Source organism: Monopterus albus, unplaced genomic scaffold, assembly GCF_001952655.1.
Source record: "Monopterus albus unplaced genomic scaffold, M_albus_1.0 scaffold146.1, whole genome shotgun sequence".
In the NCBI taxonomy this organism is placed as follows: domain Eukaryota; kingdom Metazoa; phylum Chordata; class Actinopteri; order Synbranchiformes; family Synbranchidae; genus Monopterus; species Monopterus albus.
Genome location: NW_018128026.1, coordinates 929969 through 939562, shown reverse-complemented (window position 1 = coordinate 939562; position 9594 = coordinate 929969). Strand labels below are relative to the sequence as shown.

Below are 9594 nucleotides of genomic sequence, written 5' to 3'. Positions count from 1 at the left end.
GGTTCCAAATTACCAAAACTTGGTTTCTGTTTTCAGTCCTGATTTATTTGGTTGTGCTCAGTACAACTAAACTCTGTTGTGTGTCTTCAGCTGTGCCATCAAAATCACATGTCCAGAGGGGAGTTTCACAGTGGTGGCCTCAACACCACAGGAAAAGGTCATTTAAAGTTTATATTAAACACTTGTGGTAGCATTGTTTTCACCCAAGGAAAACCATATATTATCTTTCTCTTTCTCTCTTTAGAACAAGTGGCTGCAATCTCTTAACCAGGCAGTGGATCAGGTGCTGGGTGGTGGAGGTCAGGGGTCATCGCCAGTGCAGACGGCGATGTCCCGTACAGCTTCCTACACGTTCACTGGAGAGGGACGGTTTAAAGATGCCCAGTATACCGGGTGCTGGCTGGCAGGACGACCTCATGGCAGGTTAGTGGGGATGTGTGTGTCTTCACCTCTGCAATTTGAGTGTTTATTGACTAATATTTTCTTATGGGTGTGTTCATAAGATATGTTTTTAAGTGTGTGCATTGGATTTCAGTAGCCCACTGTAAACGTTTGAACACTAGAGTGTTATTTAAATGGCTCATAGTTATAGTCCCACCCATCAATAACATGCAGAACCACTGTTGGTACAATAGTTCGTGGATGGAGACTGTGATTTTCAGTTCAGTCATCAAACTTCTAATCAGTAGAGATGTGGGATGAAGACAGGGTGATTGTAAATGAATGAGCAGTCAGTGTATCTGCAGGGGATAAGATAAATCACTGTGGTCTGAGATACACACAAACCTTTGCTGCATTGTTGAATCCAGATGTCATTAGAAATAAGTAGCTCAATTAATGGCCACAGATTGACTGTGCAAATAGTTGGATTGTAAAATATGTGTAAACTATATCTGCCTTTACAGAGGAACCATGAAGTGGCCAGATGGACGGATGTACAGCGGGAGCTTTAAGAATGGTCTGGAGGACGGGTCTGTACATTAATCTACTGTAGTACTGAAGAACTGGTTAACGTGCAATGTGGCTCATTCCTAGAATGAAATGTATCTCAACCCTTTAGGAGATCTGTGATAAAATTAAATTAAAGTAAGTAAGTAATTAAATTACTTGCTGAAACAGAAAATAGTGTTGGTCGCCAGCCTGAATTGTCACTCCTGTTTTGTCTGAAACAAAACCATGTACAACAGTGTTTAATAGCAATGTTTAAACTGTTGTTGCAAAATTTTTAGTATTGTTATTTTTTTCTAGCTATGGGGAGTGTGTAATACCTAACAAAGTGCTGAATAAACCAGACAGCTACCAAGGCCTCTGGAGAGATGGAAAGATCCATGGTTTCGGCAAATACAAGTCAGTAAACGCTTTTTTTTTTTTTTTGACTTTTCAGTAAAATGAAGAGTAAATAAATTGGCTACATACCTGAATCACAACGATTATGTATTCATCACCAAAGTCATATCTGAATCATTTAAGTTATGTCTGGTGTTAAGTAGCAGTACTTGACTACAAGTCACAAGTGTAAAGGCAAAACTCTGTCTTTAGTCACCAACTCAGGTCCCAAGTCACCAGAATAGAGGTGGGAGGGACCACCTCACCTCTTCCCAGCATTTTGTTTTAAATCAGTGGCCTGTGTAGGAATTGAACCAATGACTGTGGTGCATTTCTCTAGAGGCACAGTCACCGTACGTCTGTGTCTGTCTTACATAGGTATGCCAGCGGCGAGGTGTATGAGGGCTGCTTCTGTGATGGCCAGCGTTATGGTTATGGCATGCTGAGCTCTGGTAAACTGGCCAAGGCTTCCTACAGCGTTTTCATTGGCCAGTGGATTCAGGACAGGAAGACAGGATATGGAGTCTACGATGACATCACCAGGTCTCATTAATGCATCTGCTTCAAATCCAAAGCAGCTTCCAATAAAGATTTATAGTTGGAAATCCGCAGAAAGTTTCTTTTAAGGATTCCTGTTTTAGACTGAAAAATTCTGGAGACTGAATTGTATTCTTGTTTTTCCTGTAGTGATAAGAAATTATCAATTTTATTTTTGTATGGTTCCATCAAATCTGATACTTCCCAGTCATTTACTACAGAGTCCTGGGCAAAGTATGCATCAGCATCAACATAGATACATCGTGGATTTTCCTGCTCTTACATGTGGAATTGTAGAATATATATGGTTTGGGGTCTACACCTCACCAAAGTTACCAATAATTACTTAATCTGATTTGGTGGGGGGTTGTTTATCTGCACAAGGTCTGCCATTTCAAGATTCTTTTAGCAACAACAGGACCTGAATTTTCATTCATAAAAATCTGTCTCCAGTTGTTCTCTTGTTGTCATCTGCTTAAGGGAGAAAATGGCTTGACGAAAAGGCAGTTTCTCAAATTAGTTTCTAGTGAAAGAATTTAAATTTCATCTGCAAAGAAACACTGCAGTCATTCATCCCTGATCTAATTTTATTTCCCCAGAGGGGAGAAGTACATGGGACTGTGGCTGGATGACCAGCGGCATGGCAGTGCTGTGGTCGTCACCCAGGGCGGGCTGTACTATGAAGGGACCTTCAGAGAGAACAAGATGAGTGTGAGTTCATCCTAAAGTATGTCACAGCGTAGTACTCACATACAGAACTCCAACTGTCCTCAGTCTGAGGAAGCAGAGATTGTAGTCTTTGTTGTTTTCTAGGCTAATGACACTAGTATCTGTATATCCAGAACTCTGACATCTCTTCACTTACATACAAAGACATCATTTAAAAAAAAAAACTGGGAGTGAAGCAGCATCAGTTTTAGACTCAAATTAATCAGTAGGCTGTTGCATCATTAAAAACATTATGGTTAACCTACCTAGTCTTGCTATCATCCATGTCATACTGCTTCATCTACTCAGTATACAGTATTATGACATAAAGGTCGACTCACACTATCGACTTGGATACCTGATGTGTAGTGCCACACAAAGACAGGAGATGGCACTGTTAAGCCACCTTTTAGACATTAATATTGAGTAAAGAAAGTCATTAAAATGATATTTACATTGTGTATTTGAATGTGTACCTGTGTCGCAATTAAATCTCACACAGGGTTAGAAAGTGACTGAAAATGGATTTTCATGCACTAACAAAGAAAGAAACTCACTTCTGTGTAATTGGTCTCAGATTTAAAAATTCTTGGACATGGACCTTTGGAAACCTGTATTCAAATTATATTATTACTAAACAAGAATGAATAAATGCATGAGAAACGAAACTAAACATGTAATCTACGGACACAGTCCTAATCATTTGTAATAGGGTTAAAATGTTTGATGCAGTGTGTATCTTTTTTTTATCAGGGTCTAGGTCTGTTGGTGTCAGATGATGACACTGCTTTCCATGGAGAGTTTTCTGATGACTGGACTGTCAGCGGGAAGGTAGAGAACATCTCTTTCTTCATTTATCTGTGTGCACTGGCTCTTTGTCATGTACTCTACCAGTTTGTGTCCATAAAGATATTCTGCCAGTGTGTAAGGCTCTTCACATCTTTGCAGTGCAACTGGGTTTTCTTGTTTAGGACTACAACTTTTCTTTTTGTTTTTTGTTTGTTTTTGCGTACCTAATTCCAACTTGTATATCACAGTTTTTGGTAAAGTTACTGCAAAAAAATCGGCTAACAAGACCGTAAATAAATAAAGTAAATATAACTTCATTAACGCTCATTGCTCCCAGGGTGTGTTGTCCCTGACTAATGGGGACTGTTTGGAGGGCCTGTTCAGTGGGGACTGGAGCACAGGGCTGAAAGTGATTGGGACATATACCAAACCAGCCATCGATGAACCTGACAGCAGAGAAAGGAACAACCTGTTGTGAGTGCTGTTTTGCACCCTTTAAAACCTGCAGTCAACCCATATCTTGACCTGATTCTCTGCACAAAAACTATGTGAATCTGTTGAGCAGCCACTTTTGCAATTGTGCACGTGTTTTATTTGAATGTTTGCATGTGTATATTTAGCCTTCATGTATGAATGTGCACAGGTGTGCTTATTTTATCTGTGCATTATAAGGCTGTTAGGTCCGCTTGGAAACATGACAGGATACGTCTCATACAGAGTTTGTATCACTAAATGTTTTTAAAAACGTTTTGCATGTGCAGGAGGGTGGGCCAGCATGCAGTGACTGCAGGTCAGAGATGGGGCTGTGTGTTTGACGAATGCTGGAGTCGACTGGGCTGCGACGTTGCAGGGAGAGGAGAGTGGGCTGCAGCCTGGGAGAACATCGCTGTTATGATAACAGCTGCACGGCGACACAGGTACGAAACTCATGCAAAACAATCAGGCAACTCTAAGTGCTGCTGCACCTTTTTTAAATATGAGGTTACTTATTAAAGTAAGTGAATATGTCTATGGGTCGATTTTGTGCACGCAGCCCAGACCTCACTAGGTCTCAGAGAAAAGTCCTGGAGTGCTTGGAGTTGATTCCACAGCACAAAGACCCTGTGACAACTGCAAACTATGACAACATACGAAGATATCTCATCAAGGTATGAGTGAATATTGTGTGTTTCTGTCTTTGTAATGATGTGTGCATCCAATAGTGCCAGTCATCACAGCATTTGCCATATTATTTGTACTGTGTCAGGCTATTAAGGGCAATGTGGTAAATCAGTGAGTAGAAGCTTTACAGTGTATTTTTGCATCAAAGCGAAAAAGTACTTTGATTGAAAAGAGTAAAACAGACACTCTTGTCTTGTTATCTAAAACCTGCTTCTCAGTGGCCAGAGCCACTGTTAAGAGCCAAAGAGCACTTTATCTCCTTACACTGAGCTAAAATTACAGAATTGTGTGTCACAACACACCACAGAGGGGCAGAATTGCTAAAGAAACCTGACAATGTGGAGAAGTGATTGTGGGTTTCACCGTAGGGAATGTAGATTTACAGTCACTGGAAGTTGCTGACCTTAGATTTGTTAGAGGTTAGATGTTGTTATGACAGCAAGTGAGCAAAAATGCCTGTTTGTTACTTTATCAGTGATTTTGTCACTGATTTAATCCTTCACACATCTTACTTTACTTTATGTCTCTGTGTGATGTATGTTTTATAGGCATGTGAGACCCCCCTCCACCCTCTGGGCTGGCTGGTGGAGACGTTGGTGACGGTCTACAGGATGACTTATGTCGGTGTGGGATCCAACCGCCGGCTTCTCAGGCAGGCCGTCCTGGAGGTGCAGGCTTACCTCACTCATTTCTACAGCATTGTCAGGTAGTTACATCTGCTGAGGTCTCACTTTTGTTCACATCTGAGACTTTGTAGGTCTCTCAGTTCAAGCCTGTGTTTTCACCAGGGTATCTCGATACAAGGTTAGAGACACTGTCTCACCTTGCACTGGTGTTAACAGAAGGGTGTGGCCTTCTCACTAGCTGCTAGTGTCTATGTTAACTATGGAAAGTCAGAGATTCAGTGCACTTGTCAGGTTTCAGATATTAAGGAGAGAACACACGTGGTTTGAATCAAAAGTGAAAATAAATTCTTAAAATAAATCATATGCATAAATAAATAAATAAAGGTGGTACAGATGCAGCCATTTTAAATTGCTGCCAGGACTGTGGTGGAACCATGCTCGATCTGTGACAGGCCTACGCGTGGCCCCTGCTCTTACCGTGTATCCCTCGTGATGACGCAGTGATCGCAGCACGACCTTGTTAACGCTTCTAAGCTTCATGTGTGCAAGCCGCCTGCAGTGTTGTGTATATATCCATCAGATGGAGCAGTGTCGCAGAGGCCGACTGATAAACTGATCCTTCTGTTAATGTCCAGAACTGCCGGTGAATGAGTATATAGTAGGACCACTGGACCGAGTTTTGAATTCTGCTCCAACATTTAATTTGAAGCCACTTTTAAGTTTTGCGTTCTCTAAACCTAGCGCTGTGAGTCAGATCAACCATAATTAAACTTTTTAAACACTGTCTTTGAGCAACCTCCATAGCTCTTTCGTTTCAGCAGCCCCTCTCGCATCAGAGAGCTTTAGCTTAACAGCAGACAGTGTGTTGTCTGTGTGTCCACTGGCTGCAGCAGAGGTCACAAACCTGACAACAGCCGCCTTCATTTTGTACTGTCATCAGTTTTAAGTCAGAGTTAACGTTAGTTAGCAACAGCTGGTTGTCATTTCAACAGCGACAATCAGCGGAAGCTGCCACCTGAACAGATTCCACACTGAGCTTTGCTAACAGGATTGTAGGTGTCACTGGCACTACTAAGATTGAAACGTGATGACCTACCCAAAGAACGGATATCCGAATGGTCGAATATTTGGGTCCAGTCCTAAATAAATCTAATGTACATGTACAAAATTAAAATAACTACACTAAAGAGCATGTGTTTTGTTCCTGCAGGTTTCTGTTTCCAGGGCTACCAGCTGATGGTGGCAGCATCCCAGACCCCACTTTCTCGCCATCTAAAAGCAGACGTAGCTCTAACACAGCAGAGCAAGGGTGAGTATCAACACACACATGGCAGTAGGCCTAAAGGCAGTGACAGCTGTCTGGGTAGATACAGTGGTTAACTTACAAGATGACATTATCCAATCAAGACTCCGCCAGGTGACCTTTCCAAGTCACGCATCCACCAACAGACAAGCTGCACACTGAACTTCCATCTCTCGCTCTCTCTCTTCCTCCACCGTGTTCTCCAGCTGTGCTGTGGTGGTGAGCTGCCCCTCTCTGCTCCTCCCTCTGCTGCTCCCTCGACTCTACCCTCCTCTCTTTACCCTGTACTGCCTGCAGGAGGAGCAGGAGGAGGCCCAATACTGGGAGCGCATCCTTCGACTCAACAAACAGCCTGACCAGTCGCTGCTCAGCTTCCTGGGAGTGCAGGAGTGAGTTCGTACAATCAACACACACGCACAGACATTTGTTTGTAAAGCCACCACAAGCTGTCAATAGACAGTGTTGTGTTTCCTTCCACTGAAAGTAACATTTTTCTATGTTTGTCAGACTACCCTAATGCAAAAATGTGTTTTTATTGTTTGTTGTAGAAGTCATAATGTTTGTCCTCTTATAGGAAGTTCTGGCCAGTGTGGATGTCAATTCTGGGAGAGAAAAAGCAGGTCAGACATTGTTTTCTTCTCATGTACCTTTTCTCATCTTCTGTACTTGTGTCCAGTGGTTTCATGCACAAGCTTTCAGCCCATCTCTTGCTATCATGGTCACACATTATAGATTGCCCCTGATACCATCTTAACGTTAAGATGTGTTGTATTTGTTCACAGTTGCATCAGATGTAATGTACACTTAAACAATTTCCACTGCTTCTGTCCCACAGATTGTGTCCAGCAGTAAAGACGCCTGCTTTATTTCTGCTGTAGAGACGCTCCAGCAAATCAGGTATCTGCCATGTGCAGTGACAGGGCAGACAGGCAACGTGACAAGATTGGTCACGGTTCAGATAATATTTAGCCTCAGAAAAATCCAAGCAACCCCCATCCCCTGTTTAGCCTCAGAAAAATCCAAGCAACCCTCATCCCCTGGACCTGATGTGACCTGATGTGGCAGATTATTCCAACATTAATCATACAGCACAACTCAGAGCATTAACACATTTAATTCATACATTATTATACACTGAATTAAAATCTTTGTCCTCCTACCCACGCAGCACTACCTTCACTCCCTCAGACAAACTTGTGGTAATCCAGAAGACGTTTGAGGAGTTGACACAGGAAATAAAACCCATGGTGGATGGTGATTTCCTGTGGTGCATGGATGACCTGTTTCCTCTTTTCCTTTATGTTGTGGTCAGATCTAGGTGTGTTATCTCTCTCATACACACACACACACACACACACACACACACACACACACACTGTCAGTAGATACAAAGGCTGGTGTCTAATGGTCTCACTTTTAGCTTTTAGCTGTTTTATTATCACATTTTTGCGTTCATGCTCCAAATGATTTATTTTCACTTGTTCATTATATATTAGTGGCCAGTTCTTATAACATTTCTGTTATTTAGTCTCAATATTGCTTAATGTCTTTCAGTTATAACTCAGTGCTGCTATGTTTTTTTTACAAATAGATAGATGGCTAGATAGATCAGAAGCTGAAGACCTAGCAAAGCTGAAAATGCCCGGTCATGTTATGTTTAACTGCACTGTTCTCCAGGATCAGAAACCTGGGCGCTGAGGTCAGTCTCATAGAAGATTTGATGGATCCCAACATTCAGCATGGAGAAGTGGGAATGATGTTCACAACACTGAAGGTAGGACCCTCTAATACACACATGAACACACCATGGAATTCTGAAAATTGTAATTTGCTCACAGACATTCATCTGTGTATACATAAATTGTCATCATTTCTGAATCCAGAAGGTAGGTTTTTCCCCAAAAGCCCGGTTGTCTAGTGTTTTCATACAAATGCGGATCCGATAAATTTCTGTTCAGATGAGAAATTTTGGAAGTTGTGTAGGAACATGTGGGTCCTGTCTTGTTGCTTTCAAATTCTTTGATTTATTCCTAACCACTAGTTGTTTCACTGAGTCACTCATTCATAAAACATTTTTTGTTATTCAGTTATCTCAGCCTCACTCTCATACAGTATATCTCTTAATTTCATTTATACATGTTCACGTGTCTGTGCTGCAGGCCTGCTACATCCAGATCCAGCACGAGTCGACTTCATAGAAACGGACCGGAGACATGTCATGAACATTTCATAGGACAGAATTCATAGGAAAACAACACATCGCCATCTTCTGGACATGTTGGAAAACTACTCTATCATCTCCACAACTTACGGTTGTATGTTGCTGTCAGTTGTTTGTAATACATCAGATCAGTTTCCATTTCTAAGTTTACAGTATTTCCCTAAGGGTAAGATATTAAAATATACAGTAAGCTGTCGATGAGGTATATTTTTCCTGTTTCATCTGCTTTCTGTGAGAACTTGCCAACACTCCAGGAAAAGGGGACTGGCTGCATTACTGACAGACTCTGAACCAGACCTCTTTTTAAAGGGCTAATAATTGGAATAGAAATGTAAATGTGTTTCTAATGGCTAAGCACAGCTCAAAGGCGACATCAGTGTTTTAAAGTTGTGATTTGCATCTGCAGGCGGGTTTCAATTGTAACAGATGTTTCCTTAATGGCAGACTAACGGTGCATTTAGCACAGTAAATTCACAGTTGAAAATATCCAAATTTAATGTCATCTAGCTATAGTTACCTTTGAGATTGGTGCTTGTCAAAGACAACCTGACAGACGTTATGTTGGCTTTGGCAAAACCGTACACACTTCAGTATGTTTTTAGCACCCAGCATTTTAAAGAGTAAAGGTAGCATTACCTCAGTACTTTTCACTGGAACCTTAAGACATGAGACACGGTTAGAGATTAATAAAGCAAGGTCAGACTGAACTCCACAATCACCAGGTCAGGAAGCTGTAAGCAGTGGAAAGGGAAAATTTTCACATGTTTGTGAAATTCGTCTATTCCTGCAGTTGTAAATCATCTGCAAATAACTTGCTTTACACAGATAGAAATCAAAAATCCTCCTTTTTTGAAATGTCCTCTCTCTCCACAAAGCGCTGTAGCTCTACATTGTATCTTTTGAGCACAGGAGAGGTTCGGAAC

The 9594-nt window shown here is 41.5% G+C and overlaps 1 protein-coding gene across 1 annotated transcript in view; it reads left to right on the top strand.

The window, feature by feature from the left end:
• Positions 1-9594, top strand: part of LOC109968298 (alsin-like) — a 26842-nt gene extending 17248 nt beyond the window's left edge. Inside the window, exons 24-41 of the mRNA XM_020614464.1 lie at positions 91-157; positions 245-423; positions 906-971; positions 1249-1347; positions 1705-1869; positions 2463-2574; positions 3325-3402; positions 3698-3834; positions 4122-4277; positions 4394-4508; positions 5070-5227; positions 6358-6456; positions 6657-6839; positions 7025-7070; positions 7286-7347; positions 7619-7768; positions 8128-8224; positions 8610-9594. Coding sequence (XP_020470120.1) covers positions 91-157; positions 245-423; positions 906-971; positions 1249-1347; positions 1705-1869; positions 2463-2574; positions 3325-3402; positions 3698-3834; positions 4122-4277; positions 4394-4508; positions 5070-5227; positions 6358-6456; positions 6657-6839; positions 7025-7070; positions 7286-7347; positions 7619-7768; positions 8128-8224; positions 8610-8648 — 2008 coding nt within the window. The 3' untranslated portion in view covers positions 8649-9594. The remainder of the gene's footprint in view (positions 1-90; positions 158-244; positions 424-905; positions 972-1248; positions 1348-1704; positions 1870-2462; positions 2575-3324; positions 3403-3697; positions 3835-4121; positions 4278-4393; positions 4509-5069; positions 5228-6357; positions 6457-6656; positions 6840-7024; positions 7071-7285; positions 7348-7618; positions 7769-8127; positions 8225-8609) is intronic.